Here is a 26211-nt window from a genome sequence, read left to right on the forward strand (position 1 = left end):
ACCCTAGAGACGCCCCTTCATGCCTCTAGACCTCGGTCCTGGCATCATCAGTGAAACGAGATTACCTGTGGAACAAGATAAATTCCAAATGCATAATTCAAGGAAAGAGCCCCCAGTCACCCCAGGCATGGTGCTGCTGCAGAAGCAGTTCAGGAGTGGGGACCAGGCAAGAATGAACCCCAGAGGGCTGGAGACGCACCCAGGGCCACATGTGCTCCTTGGCCACAGAGGAAGAAGTGGCCATTGCTGCCACAGACCACAAGGGTGCAGCCGAGGAGAGCTGTGGGGCCAGGAGCTGGCTGGTGCTTGAGCCGACCCCACGGGGGGTGTCCCCAGCACCCCCCATTCCATTGCCTGTGGCCTCCACACACAGGTGTGCTCACTGTCACCACGTGCTCACCTGCGGCCGACCCTGCACAAATGCGTCACCCTCTGACCCAAAGGGAAGCAATTCCAAGGTGCAAGGAAGATTGGACAGGTGGTCTGGACACCCCCGACACTCTGGAACAAGGGGTTAGTCCAGACCAGGGGTTTTCAAGCATTTTTAGAGGATGAACATCCATTCTTCTCTTAAACAAGACCCCCAAGGATCCTTCTGGTAACAAAGATGACGGAGCCACGATTCATTAAGCACCTACTAGGACTGAGGTTTTGCTGTTTTACAAAACTTACGTCACTTCATGCGCGGGCATCTTAATCTGCATTTTACAGATGGCGGAAATGAGGTTCAAAGAATTTAGGAAACTCACCTGGCATCACATAGGTCGAAAGTGACAAAACTGAGATTTAGGATTTACTCTGGAACCCAAGCTCTTTCCACATCATCGCCAATGACTTCACGCATTCTCAAACACTCACTGTTTTTCCTAGGCTCCTTGCATTTACAAAGAAAAGATGCAATTTGCAAACAGACACAACTGGGACAATTTCTACCTGACTTGTGATCCTCTCAAGGTGAAAAGAGAATCGAATTGTGTCACCTGACCAGGTGAGAATCATGAAGCTTAAACCAAGAGCTAGGCCAGCCTCAGAAGATGGAAGTTTGGGTTACGATTTCTCTATACAGGGGGTATACTGCTTTTGAAATAAGATAGGCATAAAGGAGAATTGAGACGTTTGCTTTTTCAATAAGAAACAAGTCTGGGGGAAAAAACTGCTTTCTCTTCTTCCAGGGCACTGGGCTAAAATCCATGTGCCAGGCTCCCTTACAGTTAGAAATGGTCATGGACTGAGTCGTGACCAATGGAATGTGAGCGGGAGGGAGGGTCTGGTCCATAAAACTCAGCTATGCACAGCCCTCCTGGTTCTTTCCCCTTAAAGCAGAGAAGTGTGAGGACAGGGAGCCTCAAAATGGAAGGTTCCAGAGTCCATGGACCACCTCTAGCAACAAGGCCACCCACAGACCAGAACTTCACATGAGAAAGAAAGAAACTTCTTTCATATTACCCCAGGGTCTACAGGACTTATTTGTTACAGCAGCTACGACAACCTAATCCAGTAAAGAATGTGACACAGATTAAAAAGCAGATCTCAACGAGTTTCTAAGATGTTCCGCTTAAGAATGTCAACAGCAATTATTTGAATCATTATGAAAATTACAACTGCAGAGAGAAGTTAGTGAAAGTTATATGAGCTAGTACAATAAAGTAAACACTTTAAAACTTAAAAAAAAAAATCTTCGTTGTTTCCTGGGTTCAAACCCAGGGATAAAACACGGAGGTGACTGAAAATTGTCATTCCTAATATTCTGGAAATATTTGGTTAAATCAAATATAGTATTAAAATTAACTTCACCTATTTCTTTTCAAGTATTTAATGTAGCTACTAGGAATTTTAAAATTACATCTGTAGCTTGCATTATATTTCTACAGGACTGTGTTCCTCTAGATCATGCAAAGGTCATATTTTCTAGATGATTATTTTGACATGCATTGATTATCCACAGGGGACAGTTGGGGGTCACTTATGCACTCTGGGTCTCATTTTTTTCATGCAAAAGGTGAGCGATTTGGACCTTTAGTGCTCTGTAGATTGGTCATGCCCAGCCCCGTGGTATTAAACCAGCTGACCCTGATGTTATGGTTTAAACTCGAGAACAGCAGGATCCCAACCCTGCCTTTGTTGACAACCTGGACCTGGACCAGCCTGCGCGTGCTTGCCACTCCGAGCCTGGCCTCCAGGCTCTGTTCATGGTCCACACCTACCCTTGGACTCACCCCGTATTGCTTCTCTCATCCCCACCTCTGACTTTCCTCCTCTAGGACGCTCACATGTGACTCTTAGATTGTGTGGTTTCTGGCCACTCCGGTAAACAACCACCTGATTCAGTAAACATTCCTGCACAGCCCCGTGGGGCGAGTGCCCACCAGCCTCTCTGTCCTGCAGCAAAGGCTCAGGGTGGCTTCCCCACCCCCAGAGACCTCAAACCCTACAAGCCAGGCAGAGGGAGAGAGCCGAGCACTTTATCAGAAGCAAACGAAAACAGAAACAGACTTACAGATCTCGAAAACAAACTTATGGTTACCAAAGGGGAAACATGGGGGAGGGATAAATCAGGGGTATGGGGTTAACATACACACACTACTAAATATAAAATAGACAACCAAAAAGGATCTACTCTATAGCACAGGGAACTATACTCAATATTCTGTGATAACCTATATGAGAAAAGAATCTGAAAAAGAATGAATATATGTATAAGTGAATCACTTTGCTGTACACCTGAAACTAACACAATGTTGTAAATCAACTATACTCGAATAAAATTTAAAAAAAAAGAAAGAAAGAAAATACAGTGATCTCAGAGCGAAGCCCACGCCAAAGGCTATCATTTTAAATAGCTTCCTTCTTCCCAAGTTTCTTTGAAAGAGGCACTCTGAGGAAAAGATCATTTCCTTAAAATATCAAAGAACTAAAAACCAAAAGATGATAGTTTTTTTTCTGAAAACAGACTGAAAAGTGTAGAAAGAAAATTCTGCAAAGTGTACCAATAAATATTCCCAAGAATCCATCTCTGCTACAGTTGTGTACCACTCTCAATATTACATTTAGCTAACTTAATTTTCCATGGATCGAATTTATTCAAAGTTGAGTTTCTCATAATAGGTCATCTGAGTAAACAGTTTCAAATGTTATTTGCCAAAAGACAATGTTTCCAGGCTTGAGATGAAATCGCAGTGTCAGGCTAAGAAAACAACCTTAAAAATTCACAGAGGGCTGGAACGATGGCAGAAAAATTAGAGCCTGGAACTCAGTCTTTTTCATACGGATCTAGAGGAAAAACTTACAAAGTTTCACCAAAACCATGTCTTGGAAGAGGCAAGGGAAGAATGCCATTTAAAAAACAAAATCCAAAAAAACCCAACATGTCTTTTTTTTTTTTTAAACATCTTTATTGGAGTATAATTGCTTTACAATGGTGTGTTAGCTTATGCTTTATAAACAAAGTGAATCAGTTATACATATACATATGTCCCCATATCTCCTCCCTCTTGCATCTCCCTCCCTCCCATCCTCCCTATGCCACCCCTCTAGGTGGTCACAAAGCACCGAGCTGATCTCCCTGTGCTATGCGGCTGCTTCCCACTAGCTATCTATTTTACATTTGGTAGTGTATACATGTCCATGCCACTCTCTCACTTTGTCACAGCTTACCCTTCCCCCTCCCCGTGTCCTCAAGTCCATTCTCTACGTCTGTGTCTTTATTCCTGTCCTGCCCCTAGGTTCTTCAGAACCATCTATTTATTTTTATTCCATAGATATGTGTTAGCATACGGTATTTGTTTTTCTCTTTCTGACTTACTTCATTCTGTATGACAGACTCTAGGTCCATCCACCTCACTACAAATTTCGTTTCTTTTTATGGTTGAGTAATGGAACCCTCTTGCACTGTTGGTGGGAATGTAAATTGATACAGCCACTATGGAGAACAGTACGGAGGTTCCTTCAAAAACTGAAAATAGAACTACCATACCACCCAGCAATCCCACTACTGGGCATATACCCTGAGAAAACCATAATTCAAAAAGAGTCATGTACCACAGCGTTCATCGCAGCTCTATTTACAACAGTCAGAACATGGAAGCAACCTAAGTGTCCATCAACAGATGAACGGATAGAGAAGCTGTGGCACATATATACAACGGAATATCATTCAGCCAACACGTCTTTAAAGTGGCAGCTGTCATATGAAGAGTGAGCCATCTCAAGGTTGCCACACCCACCAAAGACAGAACTGGCTCCTGGTTATCAAAGAGAGGGAGAGGGAGATGGGGAGGGGGAGGGGAGAAGGAGATGGAGGGGAAGGGGGAGGGGGAGGGAGATGGACAGCGAGAGGAAAATGGATGGGGGAGAAGGATAAAACGAGGCTGACAGTAGGACATGGGATTCTGGGAACGCAAAGAAGTAATTTACCAAGGGAAGTGGAGCTGGGCATCTCGGGGGTGGAAGATTTTGTGAATTCCTATTCTTGAAATCGCCTGAAACGACTGCAGTTGTGCAACGGAAGGGACAGATGGGATAAAACAGTCCCAGGTCTGTTTCCCAGGTGAGGAAATGAATGTCTGCGAAGCAAGCCAGCCCCATCCCCCAACCGTTCTCAGGACCAGAACACAGGCCACCCCATCACCAGCCTCCGAATCAACCTCACTCACACCCACAGCATCTCCAGCCAGGGGTTCCGAGAACACAGCCTGAGAAGCCCTGTGACGTCAGAACAGCACTAGGCATGCTTTACAACCAGAGTCAAAGTAACTCCCATCTGTGACCCTGACACTGTTGCCCCCACGGCCAGCCTGGCCCCCAAACGCTCGGGTCCCCGTGTAAACGCTCAGCCTTCGGCACAGACAGAGCCCTGACACCATCCTTGTGAGCGCGCCCCGCTCGGCGACACCGTCACCAAAAGGAAAGAGGCTGTCCCGATGGTTCGCCTCCCAGCCCCACACCGGAGCCTCTGGGAGCAGAACCCCACGCCGTCCCAGCACGGGTAACACCCACCACGGACGGGGCGCTCTGGCCTCTTCAGGGCAGCTGGGCAACGTTTTGTGGCTGGGCCTTGGCTCCCACCAGCTTGGTCCCCTCATCCTCCAGTGGGTTAGGGGTAGAGAAGATGAATCCCATTCCGTTTCAACTCAAAATCAGGATCTTCTGAGTGTGCTCAACTTTCTTCATAAAAGATCTGTTCAGTCAAGGGTAAGAAGCAGACTTCTGACAGCTTTCTGGAAAGAGCACCGAGGCAACTGGGTGACAAGGTTTTGATGACGTTCTCTTTTTTTTTGGCCTCATTGCGAGGCATGTGGGATCTTAGCTCCCCCAACCAGGGATCGAACCCACACCCTCTGCACTGGAAGGCGGAGTCTTAACCACTGGACCACCGGAGACATCCCGATGACCTGATGACGTTCTTATAGAAACAGAGGGCTCCTCAGAGGCACTGAGCTCAACAACACGGGGAGATCTTCTGTTACAAGATGGCGCTTGAGCCGCTCCACCCAGCGGGCCACTGCTCGGGCCTGGGCCGCCTGAGGACTGACCCAGACAGGCCACATCTGCCCATCCCCGAGAGGAGGGGCTGGAGAATGTATTTAGTTCCTTGATGCTCATGTGATGCAGGGACGGGTGCCCCCAGCAGACAGTGGGAAATTCGGGAGTGAGGTGCCACTGTGGACCCTCCATCCGCAGCACCAAGCTGGGTACACACCCCTGATGACGTCACTCCCAACCCTCACAGCAGCTGCGTAAGGTCAGAATGATCATCTCCATCTCACAGAGAAGCACACAAAGGCTCAGAGAGTCTGACTATCTTGCCCTCAGCTTCTCAGCCAAGATTCAAACCCAGGTGAGTGCGACCCCAAGACCCAGGTAAGAGACGGGCTCTCGGATTTACATATCCACTGTATGTCCTCAAGATGTTTGCAACTGAGCTGGAAAGACAGGAGATACGTTCAAAGACAAATGGACATTCTAGACCAGCCTGTCCAATGGACCTTTCTGCGATGGCGGAAATGTTCTATGTCCTGTGCTGTCCAGGAACCACACACAGCCACCGGCTAATTTGATGTGTGGCTAGGGCAACGGAGAATCTGAATTTTTAATTGTATTTCATTTAAATTAATTTGAACTTAAGGGGCCGCTGAATGTCCATATCGGACAGCGTAGTTAGAGATACTTTCTACCAAAAACATTCAGAAAACAGAACGGTCATAGCAGGCTTCATGCAGGACAGAGGCTCCAGGCAGGCCCTTGATGTGCTAGGATTTGAACAGGACCCTTGTCTCAGGCATGATCATCTTCCCTGTAGAATCTGGTTTGGAGTCAAGGACCCCAGAAATCAAGCCCAGTGCCCGTGGTCGTGGTCCACAGATGAGGAAAGCAAGGACGCTCCTCCCGCGTCCTTGTTCTTCTTGGAACTGCCTTACGCGGCAGCACGAGGAACTCTCGTTCGCCCCCCCGCCACTGTCCTCCTGGAGGCTTTCCTCTCCTCCTTGCCCTGTGCCCTCCCTGCCAACACCAGCAGGTGCTGGGCTCGAGCTCTCTTTAGAAACCTGGACATCTTCTGTTCTACTTGTGGGCTGAGTCATTGCTCTCCTGCGATGGCTTTCACGTGCTTTATTCTCTTATACCTGTCACTCTGAGAATGGCATGTCTTGAAACAGTAAACAGCACCACTCACAGAGAGACAGCTCCACCAGCCCAACACACAGTCCCAACTACAGGAAACAGAAGCCCTCCATCACCACTGGCCCTGCGCAGTGCTGGACCCAATCCCGAGAGCGGGGCACTGTATCTGTCTGACTCCATTCTTTCCCATACGAAGGTACACCCAAGGCGACGGCTGGGCCCCCTAGTACTGAATCTCCTGTCTCTGACATCCCAGTCACCGCCTGCCTACTAGTTGCAGAGATGTTGACAACTCTTCGGCTGTAAGACCAGATCAGCAAACAGGGTTCCCGGCACAGCCATGATCTGCCCTTCAGGCCAGGCCCCTGCATGCCCAGCTCTCAGAAGACAGGTGGCTCCGTCTGCACAGTGGGACACTTGAAACCTCTGTCCCCAGTTTTCATTTCTAGCTCACGCAGCTGCCACACGCTTTACTCACTTCCAAGAGTATCCCTTCCAAGCATTAATAACAGCCGCAGGAACCTTACGTTCTCTAGCTTAAGGGACAGAGATCATGTAGGGCTGTAGGTTGCTTTTTGGCCGGGAGGGGGTCATCTCTTTTTAGTTCTTCCAGCTGTGGGAAAGGGAACCTCTATCTACCTTCCCAAAAAAGCGCAGACACACAATTTCACCTTCTGTACTCCGAGGACTAAGGTTCTTTGGGCTGCAATGAAGATGGTGTATGTCCTTCTAAGATGACACTCAAAACGAGGCCAGCCTTTGCATGTGGGATCACTGTGTGGTCGAGCTCACCACACACTTGAGACCCAAGACCCCACCAGCCAGGGAAGGAAGACCCCCCCCCCCCCAAGATCTGAGAACTCCATGTCAGGGTTGACAAAGTGGCCACAGGCCTGGTACATCCCACAGCTCGCGAGCTAAGAATGGTTTTTAAATTTTTAAAGGATTATTAAAATCTTTTAAAATATACTATAGACGCAGTAACGAGTCTGCAAAGCCGAAAATACTGCTGTCTGGCCCTTCCCGGGACAAGGTTGCTGACCCCTGGTCTAAATGAGCAGGACCTCCGCCGTCCAGAGGGTACCTGCCGTTTCCTGAGCTGAGTCCTCAACATTCCAGGTCCTCTTCATCCCCCCTATGTTAGTTTTCCCTTTAAGTTCAGAAACAGATATCAAATGTTCTGAGGAAAGGCACAATAGCTATCAAACATAACAGCTGATAAACAAACGTTCACTTCTTCCAAGGAGCTCAACATCACAGGTGAGGATCTGGTTCAACACCTGTGCCTTGACTGTGACAGAAACAAGGCTCCGATTAACAACCAGCCAGAGACGATTCCAGGCATCAAAGCGAAGATGCCACAGAACGTCCTCACCCATCCTGCTGCTGACTCAGGGATCCTCTGGGTAGCCCCAGCATCCACATTTGATAACGGTATTTTGACGCACCTTCTCCCCCACTGTCCGAGGGAAAGAAAACAGAGGCAGAAACACACTTGAATTGTCCCCTGGGATCTTGCCTTTGAGTTTCTTAGACACCTGCCCCTAAATATCCTCAGAGTCTCTCTGGATTAGAACTCAAAGGAGAAACACAGCATCCAGCTCTTCCTGGGCTTCCACCAGAGAGAACGGCGGCCCGGCCCGCAGCGCAAAGCCCCCAGCGCAGCCACCGTCTTACCTGGTTCAGTGCAGTTCTTGCTGCTCCGCGGCCCTGCATCTTCTGAAGTCAGCGAGTCATTCACCTGCATTAACTTCCTGCCCACGGTCCACTGTCTGTCTTGCCCGATGAGGTCCATGAAGTCAAGGTCTGGGGAGAAAAAGGTCACAGCCACGCATCACTAACAGCTGGGTGTCACCTGTCCCCAGGCTGGGTGCCCAGCGCCTTCAGCCATCGGCACTCAGTCCGGCCAACACCCCTTAGACCTCTCGCCACCGTCGCTCACCATCCTGCCCCCACCTCCCAAGGGCTTCCTCGGCTCCTGGATCCTATTGGCTCCCACAGCAGCAGCCCTCAGCCAATGGCTGGGAGGGGGCGGTGCATAAACACCTCACGCTCCAGTGGGATGACTCTGAAGTGTGTGTTCTACCCTGGAATCCAGTTTTCCCCACTGGGATGACTCTCCAGGTGACTACAAGGTGACTCTCTTGATAAAACACACTTTATTGGCCGCTGTCCTTTCCTGTCTTAATTCCCTGCACCCAATAACATGCTGAGAAATGTTGAACAACCAACTCTCCAGGGGAAAAAGTCCTGGTCTTGTATCCACTGGACAACTTCCATGGTGTGAATATTCCCATCATGGCCAATTTCGAGCTACCAACGTGATCTCACTGAACGTGGACCTGGGAAAAAAGGGCACGGTTGGGTCCGCTAAGTCAGGGTGACTGGCACCTACACACCAGCATCTACTCCTTGACCAGTACTTCCCTGAACCGCCTCCCAAATACACCACCTGCCACTGAGCACCTGCTCAGGATCTGCTTCTCGGGGTCACCCAGGCTAAGACACCACAACAACACGCCCAGAGCCTGGGCCAGTGAATCCCACATAACAAGATTTCAGTAAACACGAGATGAGAGCGTGAACAAGGGGAAAGTCGATCACTGAATGCGTGACTAGGGCTGAGGTCTCCGGCTGAGATGCCCATGGGGATGGACGTGCCAGGAGAAAGAACAGAGACGGAAGGGCCTGTCGGGGGAGAATATGGTGGCTTCTGCTTAGGACGTGTTGGACCTGAAGTGTCTGTGGACCATCCACAGGGCAGCGTGCTGCCCGGGTAATGTGGGTGCAGACACCGCAGGGCGGACAGCTAAGCTACACGGAACATCAGGAGAATCGTAAGCAAACAGGGAAGAGTACGGCATGTGTACGGATGCAGTTTACTAAAGAGAAGGGAATGGAAGAAGAAACCATGGGAAACTCAGCATTCCTTCAGAGCAGGTAGAGTCAAAGCATTCAGCAAAAGATCATGAAAGGAAGGAAATGAGCAAGGGAAGTGGTGTCACAGAAGGTAAGCAGAAAGAGAATTTCAAAAAGGAAAAAGTGGCCGATGGCCTTGACTGCCATGGACCAATCATGTAAGACAAATGCAAAGACACAACAGAGCGGGACCTCAGAGGGTCACTGGGATGTGGAAACACCAAGCACAGATGGCTCTTTCTAGTGGCTTGGAACCCAAGAAAGATGTGACATGAGGCTTTGGCTACCTCTCGAGTGTCCAGAGTTGCTGTGGTCAGAAAATGGATCTAAGAACAAGACAAGGTTCTAATTCATGGGCCCAGCGGCCTTTGCAAAAGGCCAGAGGGTGCGCCCCACCGAGCCACACCAGCACAGTGTTCTGAATTGGTCAATGAAGAGCTGAAGGTCATCATACCCTTTCCTCAATTTCCATGGGGATTTTAGTTTCCTAAATGATACCACTTTCATTTTATAATTGGAACTTCATGACAATGCTCAGGAAAGAAAGAGGGAGCCTGGGCACTGTCTCTCTGTCCACTGCTGTCTCTCTGACACCTAATCACTGCTGGCTCAGAGGAGGTACTCAGTAAGTATGTGTCAGAGTAACCATTCCCACTTTGTGGATGGATAAAGTAAAACTCATGGAAGTTTCTGGAAATCACAGTGCTTGTAGGCATCTCACCTAAAGCCAACAGGACACACAGTAACATCCGTAGCTCACAAACTGAGGTCTTCCTCAGTCAAATGGAACCTGCTCCACATGTAAAATCATCAAGTAGCTAATTACAACTTTTACACATTAGCTAGGACAGCCCCTAGGTTTATTCTCAAAAAAATGTAGAACGTGGGGCCCAACTAGAACAAGCAATAACTTAAGACTCTGAAATACAGAAACCTGCATGATGGCCAGATATAGCCATAATTGTGAGGACAATCCCAAAGACATTTCAAGGTCAAAGCAAGGCATCTGTGTACTCCTGTTCACCTGAATGGTTAATTCTTAGGGTTAAGAACAGCGACAAGCAGAGGAAAAGAATTGCAAAAAACGCATAAACAAGGAATAAGGTCAGTTGCCTTAAAATTCAACAGGCAGACCTAAAATGTGAATATTACACCATATTACCATAAAGGATCTAAGAGTGTGGAGAAGGACACCCCGTTTGTCTCAGGTTGGGTTTCCGCAGAAGCAGCCCCTGAGGACAAGGATTTGAGCACAGGTGGTTTACATGGGGGGGTGATCTCGGGAAGCACCCGTGGTGGGACAGGGCCAGGGAGCCAGCCCGTGGAGGTGTGTTTCAAGTTTCAAGTTGCTAAAATGGGTGAACTAGCACTTGACCCCTCTGGAAATCTCTGTGGGGCCAGTGGAGACATGCAACTCAGACACCCAAGGGGTGAGGGAGCTGGGGTATTTATCCACCTGCTCTTGGTCTGCCATGGGTTGAATGTAGGCTGTTCCCAGGGGACATTAATTCCCTGGCACTTCCAACCAAAGTGGGCTCTGGTACCCAGCAAAAGGCCTTAGATAATGAGACGCAGGTGCTGAAAGTTGGACGGTGCCCATGTGCACTGAAGACATGAGAACAAAGTGATGCGGGCAGGATGCCGATGGCATCTTCCAGCCTACACGAGACCAACATATTGGCCGTTCTGCTCTTCTTGTAATCTGGGGTAAAGAAAAGTGCTCTGTGGTGCTGCAATCCTAACATTCAGGAAGATCCCAATGTGCATTGTTTGTATAGTGGTGAGCATAGCTGCCTTCCAGGAAGATTCCAAAAATCTGCAAAGAAGCAAAAGCATCCCTTCCAGTGACTTGCAAAGTTTCTGCTTAGGCCAAATTTCCATGGTTCTGTAATTCTGAGAGAAAAGCTGATACCAATTAAGAGATATAAAAATAAAGCCAGCTATTGTAGCAGAAAATTAGAGGATTTTTTTACATGATGATTCAATAGCTTCAGGAATCAGACACTATTAAGGCAGCGCCTCTGGATTCTAAAACCTACAAACTTTTATCTCAAAAAAATATATATGACCACTGACCACTGATATACAGATGTGGAGACCAGAGTCTGAGAAAATGAGAATGATGAAAGCAAAGCACTGCGTTCACTTACTTCCCACTGAGAACCGTGTGACGATATTACACCCCATTCTCTTTGTCCTCACAAAACTGCTGGTGAGGGACTTCCCTGGTGGTGCAGTGGTTAAGAATCCACCTGCCAATGCAGGGGACACAGGTTCGAGCCCTGGTCCAGGAAGATCCCACATGCTGCGGAGCAACTAAGCCCGTGCGCCACAACTACTGAGCCTGTGCTCTAAAGACCGTGAGCCACAACTACTGAGCCTGCATGCCACAACTACTGAGACCCATGCGCCTAAAGCCGGTGCTCCGCAATAGAAGCCACCGCAATGAGAAGCCCGAGCACTGCAACGAAGAGTAGCCCCCACTCGCCGCAACTAGAGAAAGCCCGTGCAAAGCAATGAAGACCCAACGCAGACCCAAAAAAAAAAAAAAAAAGTCAAAAGAAAAAAACAAAACTGCTGGTAAGGTAGGAAAGGGCAGTTGGTTCTTGGGTCAACTTACCTTTGGAGTAAATAAGTCAGAGTAGAAGTGATCTGCCTAAACTCGGAACCCACCCATGGCCACAGCCACTGCCAATTAATAATCATCATGACAGCCTTTTATTGAGTGTCATGACAGCCATTTATTGAGTGTCTATTATGTGCGAAGAACTTGCCACTCTTCTCCATGTTTCATCTTAACATCTTATTCTGAACTATTAACTCCACTTGCAAATAAGGAAACCGAAGCACAAAAGAGGTTAAAAGACTTGCCCAAGGTCACACAGCAAGCAAAGAGGCGCAGAATGGGGATCTGACCAGGATCTGACCAGGTTTAGTGAGCCCAAAACCCACATTCTTGGTAGATCCCTGCAGAGGATGAAATCCATCTGGCCATATTACTCAGCTATAGCAAGACAGATCCACTATGCAGCCTCACCTTATACGAGGTGAGGGGTGGAGACAGTCTCACTGGACCTACTTCCCCCAGAAACTATTAGGAACAGTGGCACGTCAGGAGCGTCACCCCGTGAAAGCATCACACACACAAAAGAAAACAGTCCTGAAACCCCACTGGATGCAGGACGCTCAGCTGAGCGTGGATTTCTCAGAGACGCAGCTGGCCCCTTGGTCCCAACATGGAGGCTTACAGTCTTGGATTTAGGGAGGAGTGGGTGGGCAGTGGGGAAGGCAGAGTGGATTGGGGGAGGCGCCCGCTGCTCTCCCCTCATCACCCCCGGCTTCCCTGGACTTCTTGGCTCTGCAGGAGATGCTCCTCGAAGCTACACTTGAGCAATGTCAACAAAAGCCCTTGGCCCCCATCCACCGTGTGCCTGGCTCCGCCTGCCAGGCCCTGGAAGTGGCGAGCTGGCCTAATTAGTCAGGGAGCGGGTGGGGGCGGTGAAGAGGGAGGCAGCGGGCTCACATGTCACATGTCACCAGCTCCGAGCAGGGCGGCAGGGGTGGGCCGTGGAGATAGCGCGGGGTGCCTGCTGGAGGGGAAGAGGCTCTCAACTTGATACTCAAGCACACGCGCTAAGGAAGGAGAGAGTGTGAGGCTGGGAGCCAAGTTTCCATTACAGAGCTGTGCCCTCGTCCTCTCCTGCTCTCTCCCTCCCTCCCTCTCTCTCTCTCTCTCTCTGTCTCCCTGTCCCCTTCCGCCTCTCCATGACCAGGGCTTGGAAAGCCCAAGGCTTTCTGACCCCAAGAATGGATTTCGTTCGGTGCCCCATGTCCCAGCTTCACCCTAAGACTAACATGCTTTCTCCCATGTGCACCCTCGTCCCACATAGGGTCCCAGGCCCAGCGGAGAGGTGGAGCTGCCACCCTCTGAGGAGGGAAGGACCCCGTTCAGATGAGGGTCTGCAGACAGGCAGGTTTGCTGCAGCAGCATCAGAACTGTGCCCCTGCCCGTGTGCCCGCAGCCGTCCTGCACCTTCTCACTCCGCGCTCCCCCCAGAGTTTCGTCCATTTCACTGATGGGGTAAAGCAGCGAGCTGGGACTCAAGCCCAGATCTGACTCCAAAGCCCAGCTGTGCGCGTCCCACCTCGTCCCAGAGCTCAGGAGCCCAGGGGAAGTGGCCTCCTGGGGCCAGCAGGCCCCCTTGAAGGGTCATGTTAGCTCTCCCCTCCCCCAGATCTGGAACACAGCATTTCTTCTTGAAAACTGGGATGGAGAGAACCACCCAGAGGATCAGGGCAGCAGGTGAGGAAACTGAGTCTTGCAGAGCCTAATGCAACCCTGAGGACAGAAGGTCCAGAAAACTCAGTGAACAGAACACGTGACAGAGCCCATGGCGGCAGGACCGGCTGCAGCCCTCAGGCCGGCGCAGGCTCAGAGTGCGCAGCAGGGCTATAAATACCCCACCCGGCAGTTTACACAGCTGTCCCCACTCTGGGCGCCCCGGGTCTTCACCCCGGGGTCAGAGGGCGGGTTTGCATCAGCCTGCAGCCCTGAGACCGCCTTCTGCAGACTCTCCAGCAAACGTGTGGGGCGCCGCTGCCCCTCCAGCGCCCTCTCCCTACGGCCACCATCCTGACCCCCCGCCCGCCGAGGTTCTCACCCTCTGTGGGTGAGCGGCGGAGGAGGGCAGGGCTGGCTCTTGCCTGTGCATCTTCACACGGATTCTCCAGCTGGAGGAAAAGTGTGGCTCTGAGTGGTTCTGGGTCCTTGGAAAGGAGCACAGACTGTGGAGAGGCTGCGAGCTCTCCAAACCCGCCAGGAGAGGAAGAAGCCGGAGGCTGAACGTCCTGGGCACTGGGTCCCTCCACAGCCTCAAAGCTTCCAGAAAGACAGAGGAGGGCAGATCCAGAGAACTCGAAGCTGCGGGGAGGCCACAGACTCCAGGTAAACCTCTCCCCTCTCTGCATCTTCACGCCCTGCCCAGCGGGTCCCCCATCTCCTGCCCTCCGGCTGCGCCATGGCAATCACAAGCCGCAGCTCTCAGGCTGCACTTAAACCGCATCCCAGTATCGAGGCGCCGCATCTCCACTGGAGGAAAACCCTCTGGAAGGCTGAGGTTTCTCGGTCCCTCTAATGGGAAGAGGGAACAGTAACCCCTGGCCACCTGCACACAGATATGGGCCCTTCCACCCATGTCCGCCCTCTGCAGGGCTCCTGCACAGAGCGCAAGGTCAGCAGCAGCAAAAGCATCTCCTGGGGGCTGGTGAGAAATGCAGCGCCCAGCCGCGGAGCAGGACTCTGCACGGAGCACAGTGGAGTCTGAGCTGCTGCTCCCAGGCCCCAGGAAACAGCTTCAAGTGTTATTTGCCAAAAGACAATGTTTCTAAGCACAAGAGGCAGAGAGAGGCTGCAGGGCGTAGGCAGAAGGTCCCTGCCCAGCACTGCTGGGGTCCCGATGGCGAACGGGAGCAGGCTGCCGGGGCTCTGGGTCACGCTGTGGACCAAGTGCTGTCCAGTCGTGTCCTGCATCCGAGGGGGCCGGTCCCATGACCCGTCCCCCGACGGGAGGGAACGGGCAGCCCAAGAAGTCCTGACTGCTGCTGTGCCTCCCCTTCCCTCCTGACACCAACCCTCACAGCCCAGGCCACACACCCTCCCTGGGACACAGAGGCCGGCAGAGCCCATGACAGAGTAGCCTTGGGAACAAGGGCAGCCCAAAGCACCCAGCCCAAAGGCGAGAGTCCGAACTGGCCCCGGATGCAGTTTCTGCCATGGCTGTCGGGCAAAACAAGGCAGGTCTGGTTGTGAGACTTGGAGGCCAAGGTAGGGGAGCCCAGAGAGACCCCGGCCGCTCCCAGGGAGAACCCCTTCCTCCACTCAGCCTTCCTGACCTTCCAGGATATCCCCTCAGCACAAGGCCCCAGAGCTACTTCTCCTTCAGAGCTTGCATCACAGATGGACGCATCACTGACTGTCTCTGCTGCTCCCCCCGCCCTGCGACCCCGACCTGTCCCAGGCTCCAGGAGACTCAGGCTGTCTGGGCTTTTCTCCTCCCTGTGCCCCTCCCCCTGACCCCTGCCTGAAACCCGGTGGGTGTCCAACAGCCACAATGGCACAGCGCTTGCCTCAAGGTGGGGCTGGGGAGTCATTGCCCAATTCCCAGGAAAGACCCCTATGTCTTCCCTCAGGGGTCATGCCCCTTGATTTGAGGCTAAGTTTAAATGACAGGTCTGGGAATTTTAGTGGCAAACCTAAAACAGAACCCAAGTGCTCGGGGTTCCCGGACAAAACTGTTTGCGTTATATAGTCTTGCTATTCAAAGTGTGGCCCCTGGACCAGCCACATCAGCCTTCCCTGGGAGCTTGTTAGAAATGTGGCATCAGACCCCCCGCGTGAGACTCTGCATTTAAACAGATGACTTGTGTGCACAGTAGGGTCCAGGCAGCTCTGCAGCTCATTGCTGGGCTGGGTGTTTCTTTTCCCATTTGTTCAGACATCGGTCGCTGAGCACCTTCAAGTTCCCAGGACAGCGCTCTGCTTGATCTCTCCACCTCGAAGTTCCGTCCTCAGGGAGCGGGAAGGCCCCTTGCTGAGCACAAGCCCCTGCAGGAGGCGTGCTCCGGCATCCACGGAGCTGGCTGGCCGCCCTGAGACGCTTCCTCCTGCATCTGCCTCGAAAAGCGAGAGAAGACCAGGTCCCAGCAGCCAGGTTTCAGAGCTTCCTCTTTTCCAAACAGCTCCATCTTTCTTCCCTGCTCTACTAACTAAAGCAAATGGGTGTGTTCCAAGGACCCTGGGGACTGGGCTTCTTGGTCTCAGGACTTCGCCATCTTGGGCATCTGGTGACTTGGGATTCTAGGGCCAGATCTGTCCCTAGCTGTGGGCTGTTGGGAAGTTGAATCACTTTAACTCAGTTGCTGCATCTGAAAACTGAAGGGCTTGAATAATCTGACCACTAAAGTCCTTGAGCTTGGATTTTTTAAAAAATCTCCGGGAGAGTTGTGTACCCCAGGAGGCTGGGCTATATGACTTACTGAAGAGTGGGAAGAAAATGAGAACCCCCACGTCTGTATCACGTGCCAATCTTATTACATATTTAATATTTATAATGCAGGCTGACAGTAGCACCACCACTGAGCCCATGTGCCAGCATGTCCCATAATTAATGTAATAGAAGGGCACTGTCACCCAGGGTAGGCGAGGGGCGTGAAGGCACAGCGCAGGGTGGATGTGGAGCCCTCCGGGCTCACTTGCTCTCAGAGTGTCCGGCATAGGGCCCTTTACGTGTACTCAGTGGAGCAGATTCACAGATATTATTTGAGACAGTAAAATCTTTACAACACTATTTTGAAATGAGATGGGGGCACGATCATGCAATCTTTTTCCACCATACGGATGTTCACCGACTATCTTTTGGCAAAGAATTCTTTTAAACTGTTTGAACTTAAAGTTTTAAGTTCAAAAAAATTCTTTGAACTTAAAGATGAATTACGCATTTCTCTCTCACAATAAGACAACTGCTACAAAGATGCCCACCTTTTCTGAGAAGACATTGTGGCCACCAGCTAAGGATGTACCTAGCAGGTATATTCGGAACACACACACACAGCCTTCAAGGTGACATTTTAACAACCAGGTGAAAAAGCACCTACTTCCCTAAAGAAATTTGTTTTATGGAGAGAACATTTTGAAAACAAATATCAAGAAATTGTGCTACCCTCCAAAATTGACAGAAATCAGCGTCTAAAGCAATCATAGTTTCCACCTTAAAACGTGGAAGCAGAAGTACCTCACCTGATGAAAAACATTCCACACACAAAGAGTTTCAATGAGTTCTGAATCCATTTGTTAAAAATATGTAAATTCAACACCTTCTGAAAAGTAGCATGATTAATGGATTGAAACCAGGAAAACTGCGAAGACGTGAACGAAAGTTTTTGCATAATTGGTGGGTGAAACTGAAAAATTAATGTCCTGATTTAGTAGGTACGTCTATGATGCTTTTCTTCCATTTGCATCTATGTATCTTGGTGAATTATCTATTTCAGTTAGGACAGCCATTAAATGTCAATATTGAACTGAACCTTAAATGAAAATAAACAGACTTCCAACTGGCTGTTCCTCAAAATGTGGAACTAATATTTTCAAAAATGATCTAAATATATTCAATCATGTTGTCCTCAATAAAACAGTACTCACAGACCGTAACAATATTAATAATTATAATACTCCAGTAAAATTGAAATGTTTTGCTCTATTAATAAAACCTTTATTTTCTTCCTCTTAACTTTATGTTTCTTGATATATAAAAGCCAGGGGTGGGCCTGTGAGCCATGGCCGCTGAGCCTGCGCGTCTGGAGCCTGTGCTCCGCAACGGGAGAGGCCACAACAGTGAGAGGCCCCGCGTATCGCAAATAAAAAAAAAAGTCAGGGGTAGATCCAGGTTTTGTAGGGCCTGAAGCTTATGTAATGTTGAGGTCCCTCTTTTCTTTTATTATTTTTTTAATTTTTTTAAAATTTTTTGTCTGGCCACACACCTTGTGGGATCTTAGTTCCCCGACCAGGAATTGAACCTGGGCCCTGGGCAGTGAGAGCACGGATCCCTAACCATTGGACCACCAGGGAATTCCCTCTTTTAAACAGAAAAATACAAAGTTAGATACAAGGCTTAAGTATGTGTATACATAATATATATTACAGTATTAATTATGCACAATTTCTAAATCAATATCCATTCTCCAATAGTTTGGAGATAGCAGCTTCAGATGACACATGCTGTTCCAACACCTGTATACGTTTCTTATTTCTTCCATTAGACTGTAAGCTGCCTGATGACACCCATTTTTTTTTATTGGCCCCCAGTACTTGCATAGAGGAGGGATTCAATAAATTTCCATCACGGAATTAAATTAATTTTTTAAGCTAAACTGGAGTGTGGTGCCTGCACCCCTCCCTGCCGACACCCCTTCTCCCCTAATTTGAATCAACCTCGGAATTTCCTTGGGGAACGACCCCTCCCCCATACCCTGTCTTCCTGGTCTGAGTGGAGCATCTCTCACTCATTCACTAAGGGCCTGGCCAATCAAAGCCCCACATCCTGCAGGTCATGATGACTGGTTCCCAGGTGTGCCTGCAACCGAGACAAGCCAATCAAAATAGAGCTCCCAGGAGAGAGCCTAGCCCACTCTCTCCCAGTGAGCTTGAAACTGGAAGGAGGGCATGGAGGCTGGGAGTCCAGGAATGCAGCCAGCACGCAAAGGTGAGCAGAGCCAAACCCAGAGCTTTCTTTTCTCTGCAAGGGGTTCAAGTACAGGCTGCAAGGAGTGAAGGTTGGCCCCTGATGGTGGAGATACAGAGTCTGTGCAACACCCCCCCCCAAACACCCAGAGGCCGGCCCAGGCAAACAAGGGAAACCCTCAACTGTCACTGTGAAATTGTAGTAATGATTTAGATTGCAATGCGGCATTTGCCACATTGGGAGGCGTCCTGGTTTGTGTTTCCTGAAAGCCAAGTCCAAAACAAAGACTTGAGCGCAAGTAGTTTATTCTGAAGGGGATCCCAGGAGGAAGGAGTCAGGGCAGGTGGAAAGCAAGATGGGGAAAGGGAAACAGGAGCTATAAGGGAAGTTATAAATGGAGGATGTATAGGATGGCTGCTGCCATGGCAACTGGGGCACGATCCCACTGGAAGCTCGGAGGCGCACGGAAGATTCCTCCCAAAATTGTCCTCCAGCAGGATGAGGGCTGTGGCTCTCATCACGCCCTGACTGAGGGTAGCCCCCGGAGCATGAACTCTCCCAAACCCCAGGCTGCACTTTTGGGTGGGCCACATCAGCTCCCACCTACCGGGAACACCCCGAGCCGGAGAGACACGTGGCCCAGGCTTGAGGTGGCACCGTCACTGCAGCAGAGTCTGAACCCACACTGCCCTGCCTGCTGCAGCTGCGGCTTGAACCCGAAGGGGGATGGAGGGGGTGTCTCGAGGGACACCCAGTGATGCCAGCTACCGAAGGTAACCTTGGCCTCATCTTGGAAACAGTCTCTCTTGAAGCAAGTGGGAAGATGTGGTTGGTCCAGGGCCACGCGTAGATTTCCTAATGATGTTTTCCTTTTCTCCCTCTTCTCTCACCACGGAACTTGACGCCAGAACTAAAATATTCTCTGGACGCTTCCCAATGAGAGCACAGGACTAGAGAGGGGACAGGCAGCGTGGGTTTCTTTTAGGTGGAGAGTCACTTGGTTCTCACATTTTCCTACTCTTCAGCCCACTGCTTGCAGCTTTCCAAGTTGGAAACTGACGCCCACCTCAGGAGCGCAACAAGGCTGAGCAGAGAGAAAGCAGCATCCACGCCCCCCGGCCCCGGGTTTCCAGCACGCGTCAGAGACCCACCAACGGGAAGGGGAAGGCAGGGAACGATCCCACGAATGGCCAGACGGGGATGGGCTGACGCACACCACCTTCCAGGCCACCGCCTGCCACCTAAGCGAGGGCCGGTTTGCTTCTGTCATTTCAGCCCGATGGCAGCACCTCCCCTGCTCTCATCCCGTGACTCCCTCCCAGTGAATTGCTATTGATTCAGGATTTGCCTAAGGAATCAGGCTTTATTTTCTAGAGCCCTAAGAAGAGCAGAAAATGATCATCAACATTCAGTATTTGGGGCCCACCCGCTACGTGCCTCCAGCCGAGGGCTCCCCATCCCACTCTGTGCGGTTGGCACCGCGCACGCCTGTCTCCCCCTCCGGCCCACTCTCTGTCCCGAAGCCTGAGAGATCCCGTCCATCTCAGCCACCACCAGCCAAGGCCAGTAAGTCCTCTGTCAGGGAGCCAGAGAGAAAACGGGAAAGTGAAAGTCCTCTTCCACTGTTTCTAAAAGTGAAGGAAGCAGAGAACAAGGGAGAGGCGGTCAATAAAACGACACACACACACACACACACACACACACACACACACACACACACACACACACACACACACACACACACACACACACACACACACCGGCTGAGAAGGGGTGATGCAACAAGGGATTCTGGGAACCAAGGGCCATATCCATCTGTTCCGGAATCGTGTACTCACATAAGGGAGAAAGGGGAGGGAAGGAAACTGGACCCCTGGTGACACTGCTGGTCCGTTGATGACACCAGCCTACCTGCAGAAACAGCCTCCAATAATTCCCCCAATGCCTTAGGCATTTTGAATTGTCTTCTGTTTGGACAGCAAGAAGTGTCATGACTGACGTATCAGATGAAACCTTGTGTTAAGATCTAAGTATTGTCCTGAGAAACATCGGACTTCGGTTCAAATTCTGGCTCTGCAGCTTTCCAACCTCATACTGCATGAACCTCTTCCTAGAAGCTGGCCTTACACACGAGACCTGTCCCAAATACCAGCCTACCTGGACCAAAGCTTTTTAGTAAAGGTGGTGAGCCTATCTCACACCCAATAGTTTGTACCTCCGAAACTACAAACCACTGGGTATAAGACAGGCTCCATGATGTATTGTACAACACGGGGAAGACAGCCAATCTTTTATAATAACTATAAATGGAAAGTAACCTTTAATAATCGTAAAAAACCAAAAATTTTTAAAAATAATAAAGGCAGTGAGCGCTCTTCACTGTCCCCCTCTTCAGGGATCCACTACTCGTCAGGTCACCTCAGCATCACCCTGCGGCGTGAGTGACGGCACCTGTTCTCACACATCCCCTTGTCCCCCCCGCCACGGCAGGCTGACAGCCCGCCCCAGCAGCCCTCAGCTCAAAACTGCAATAGAGAAGGATGGACAAGGATGAGGATCCCAAAATAAATCCCCATCTCTCCAAGAGGATTCTCCTCCTCAGAAGAGTTCCTCGAAGCCACAAAAGGCACCCTGAACGGTGTCATTTGACTTACAAGGCGCCTGAAGCCTGTGATGAGCCCCGGGAGGGGACAGAGCCTCCCAGGTGCTCGGGAAGCCTATTCTCGCGGGGCCACCCTGCTGGGATTTTCAATTAGAAACACTGCATCTGTGACTTGAGCTCATCCCATCCTTTCTTTTTTTTTTTTATAACAAAGTGAATCAGTTATACATATACAATATGTTCCCCTATCTCTTCCCTCTTGCGTCTCCCTCCCTCCCACCCTCCCCTTTCTGATGACAGGTGTGAGCTGTCACCACTGCCAGACGATCAGCGGGAAGTCACCGAGTAAGAGGAGTGTGTCCGTCCGGGCTGGGGAGGTCACCTAACTCAGGAGGACAGAGCTCCTGGCTCCGTGTCCTCCACAGTCAGGAAGCCCAGGGCCTTGGGGCCCACAGAGTCTCCAAAGGGCTGCAGAGGGCAGCGCTCTCGTAGCTTCCATGCTTCCACCTTTTATGAGAAGCAATAAACCAGAAAATTCTCTTCTCCGGAGTCAGATGTAACAGCTCTTTCCACAAATGTCTACAGAGAAAGCCCGAGCTATAAAGTGGGACATTTAAAATCTCTGGTTGTTTTTGTCTTTGCTTCAGGTTTCCTTAACCTTACAATCACTACTGCTCTTGCTACTATCACTATCTCTAGACACAATACAGCTGTAAGTTCCGCAGCATAACGAATGGACCCTCCGTGAGCAAAGCACGCGGGGTGCCACACAGAGGTGTGCGTGAACCCGGACTCGGGATGTCTGACTTCCTGCGCGGGCCCACCTCCTGCCAGGTGCCACCGGGGCCCTTGTCTTGCTTCTCGACGCCTCACTCATCTTACAACAGTCTTGGGAGGTGGGTGTTCTTACTCCCACTTCCCCTGTGAGAAACCAATCTCTTGGACCCTAGGCCAGCGACTTGCCCAAGGTCCCCGTCCTGAAGCAGATGGCAGGCAGCACCCAGTCCAAGGTCGGCCTGGGGACGTTCCAGGCAGGACACAGATCTTAGATGCCCTCTGGTTTTTTAGCAGCAAAGCCTGGCCTGGCACCTCACCTGGTAGCTCCCACGCTGGGAATCCTTCCTTTCCCTTTACCCCCCTAAGCTCAGGATGCCTGGATTCCTGCCTCAGCCTCACTAAGATGCTGCTTTGTATAATCTTCCCCTTGACGTTTCCGTCGGAGACATGGGAGGGACAGGGCTGGTTTTATAAAAGTAAAACATGGTAGGAGAATCATGGTTTTACTGTGGCAAAGAAAAAGTAGCAAATACTGTGTAGCAGAACGTGAATGGGGAAATCTCGGTGGTGGGTACGCGAGTGTTCACTGCACAGTTCCTTCCACGTGTCTGTATGGACGGATATTTTCATTTAAAATGCTGAGGGGAAAGTAATGTTGCAGAAGGTCCCAGAGGTACGTGAATATTCATGGCATCCCCTACATAGTATCTGAGAGTGATAAAAAGAAAGATTATTGCAACGCGGCCAAGATCCATGTGTACAGGGAACCCCTCCAGAGGGGGCCGGCCAGGGGCCACTGTGTGGTCCAACACCTCGGCTGGGGTCCTGCGGCTCTGCCGTGCTCTGCTTCCAAGACCGTATCTACTACGCCTAAAAGGCCCCGGGTGGCATGGTACCCACACCGTGGCCGAGTGCATCACAAACACCCATCGTTGAGCAGAGAGTCTCAAGGCAGCGTCCCTTCCGGAACCAGCACACGTGGATGCCTGAGCCTCCGCGCCTGCCACATGAGGCAACACATCCCAGCTCTTCGTCATCTCCCAAGCCCCACACTCGTTTCACTTCCTCTTCCAGAACCTCGGCCGGACCTATCTTCTCATCGGAGGGGTCTGGAGGGCTTCCCCTCAGTAGCAAAGCTGTATCAGCAGAGTGTCGTGTCTTGGGAGAGCCAGGAAATGACTCGGCTCAGACAGAGCCCAACTGTCTTTGAACAGCTCTATTTCCAAGCCCTCCTCTGGATATCACCCTGACGGGAGAACGTACCTGACTCTGATTCAGTTGTGAAACAGGCCCTATCCCTGTGCGGATGTTAAAATGGAAATCTAGAGGAACGGCATGTTCCTTTGGTGAATTACTGCCAGGACGAGACAGGACCTCAACGTTAGTCACTCAGCATCCCACAGACCACCCTAGCCTTTGGAGAACTTTCTGCTCCTGTGCTTTACCCCCCTGTGCAAGCTCCAGGCCTGCTTATTCTTTTCTGGAGGTCTTTGGAAAGCTCAGACTTAGTGGAAAAGCTACAGGAAACCGTTCACCCTCCTATCTTCCTCATCATGACTGTTTCAATGACTCTTTCTCTGTCATTGAATTCAATTAATTCAAAAGAAGCCCAGGAACTAAAGAAGTTTCCTCTTGCCTTGTTCCCTAAAGAAATGTTAAAAGTGGTTTTTACAGAAGGACTTCACTTCCCCACGCCCCTGCCCAAACTTTGAAAGGGGCGAGAACAGATCACGGTGCAGGAAGCAGCCCATCAAAGGACACAGGGTGACAGCTGGTGGGAGCAGGTGGCACAGGGGTGCCAGTCCCCAGGAGCTCAAAACTGTGAACACTGGCATCCCTTGTTTAAATGAAAACAGGTACAAAGAGGGTAAAGGAGTTTCAACACTCCCAACAGGGACCTACCCTTGTGCAGAGGCTGCAGAAGGCAGAGCTGACAGGGCCTGTGGCCGCAGGGCTCAGAGACTCTTCCAGTCTTAAAGAGGTCATTGAATGAGCAAAGGGGCAAGGCCTGGCTCACAGGGGAAGATACAGGCCGTGTACAAGGGCTTTTTTGCACTGATACTTCCCAGGTCTCGCAGGAGCCAGGTCTTTCCACGAAGCGCTATAACTCTGACTTCTGAATTTCCCAGCACCCAGCAAAAGGCGGGAGAGAGAATGGGCCTTCAATAAATCATCCCCAGAGGACACAACTAAAGGAAAAAGACACTTCCCGAGATCATCTTCAGCCCTCCTTGGAGGTGAGACTGGAGGTCAAGTTTCGGGCTTTGACAATGAGCCTTTTAGGGGATAGAGAACACTCTGGGGGTCTCCAGCTGGGCCATAAGGACGTGAGGAAACCAGGCACACGGGCTCAGCCAGGCAACTGTTTAAGCCCTTTTGCCAACCAGAGATTTACTGCCTGTTCCTCTGGGCAGTGGCGGTCCCAGAGTCAATTTTCCAAGAGGAGGATCGATCGAGGAAACCATTGTTGAGGCTCAGACTGTAAATTTTTTTAAACAGCCCTGTCCACAGTCACAGATGGCTCTGGAAGGCTCATGGGGGGCAGGAGAAAGTGACAGCCCGGCTCGCTGGCTCACCTTACGTGACTCTGCATCTCCTTCCAGGATTTCTCTCTAAAAACCTATTTTTGCAAATGGTTTAAAAAAAAAGACCCAAATGAACTTTTTTTTCAAGTTGGGTTTTAGCCATGGTACTGGATGAGTCATCAGAAGTCCAAACCTGGGAGGGTTTCGTGGAAGAAAATAATTTTGGAACCAGGAAGGTCCTTTGAGAATGTGAGTGCAGAGCAGTCCAACAGAAATACACTGCAGGCCACGTATGCAACTGCACGTTTTCTCACAGACACATTATAAAAGGAAAGCGCAACAGGTGAAATTAATTTTAATCGTATGTTTCACTTACCCTGATATATCCAAAATACCATTTCGCCATGCAATAAGTATAAAAACTATTTCATCACCTTAATTGAGATATAACTTACATACCATAAAATTCACCCACTTAAAGTGTACGGTGAAACGGTTTCCCATATGTTTACAGAGTTGTGCAACCATCAATATAATCTAATTCTTGAATATTTTCATCACCCCGAAAACACACACTAGCAGTCACTCTCCATCGCCCCCTTGCCCACTAAGCAACCACTAATCTACATTCTGTCTCTATGGGTTTGCCCCTTCTGGACATTTCATATCATTGGGATAACACACTGTGCGGTCTTTGGGGACTGGCTTTTTTTTTTTTTTAATTTATTTTTGGCTGCGTTGGGTCTTCGCTGCTGTGCGTGGGCTTTCTCTAGCTGTGGTGAGTGGAGGCTACTCTTCGTTGCAGCGCGCGGGCTTCTCATTGCGGTGGCTACTCTTGTCGCGGAGCATGGGCTCTAGGCGCGCGGGCTCAGTAGCTGTGGCTTGCGGGCTCTAGAGCACAGGCTCAGTAACTGAGGTGCATGGGCTTAGCTGCTCAGTGGCATGTGGGATCCTCCCGGACCAGGTCTCGAACCCGTGACCCCTGCATTGGCAGGCAGATTCCTAACCACTGCACCACCAGGGAAGTCCAGGGACTGGCTTTTTTGATTTAATGTTTTCAAGGTTCATCCATGTTGAAGCAGTATCAGTGCTTCATTGCTTTTAATGCCTGAATAATATCCCATTGTGAGGATCAAAATAATCAATTAATCGTTTTACACTCTCTTTTTGTACCAAACCTTCAAAAGCCATTGTGTCTTGTACACGTGGCACACAGCTGAACTGCTCAGTGGCCACGTGTAGCTCACGGCTCCAATATTATTGCAGATCCTGTCATCTTTCTTCAGAAAATTAAATAACACCCTGGAAGGCCAATTACTTGTCCAAGGCCACATGCTGGTCAGTGCGAACCCCAGTGCTGGCCCCATCCGACAGCACCATGCTTTTTCTCCTCACCTACACACTGGACCAGGTAGCGAGGATAAAGATGAAAAAGAACAGGCTAGACAGACATCCACGGAGGTCCACTCTCCCTCCTCAACAACACTCCCTACCTGGTTGGCCATCATACTGTTTCAACCAGTGGACAGGC

The 26211-nt window shown here is 50.3% G+C and overlaps 1 protein-coding gene across 4 annotated transcripts in view; it reads right to left on the minus strand.

Moving 5' to 3' along the window:
- Positions 1-26211, minus strand: part of SLC24A3 (solute carrier family 24 member 3) — a 463737-nt gene that overhangs the window by 389474 nt on the left and 48052 nt on the right. For all 4 annotated transcript variants that reach the window (XM_079944036.1, XM_079944035.1, XM_079944034.1 and 1 more), the window contains one exon: positions 8296-8424. In XM_079944036.1, coding sequence (XP_079800162.1) covers positions 8296-8424 — 129 coding nt within the window. The remainder of the gene's footprint in view (positions 1-8295; positions 8425-26211) is intronic.

This window comes from Stenella coeruleoalba (assembly GCF_951394435.1).
Source record: "Stenella coeruleoalba genome assembly, chromosome: 15".
NCBI classification, from domain to species: domain Eukaryota; kingdom Metazoa; phylum Chordata; class Mammalia; order Artiodactyla; family Delphinidae; genus Stenella; species Stenella coeruleoalba.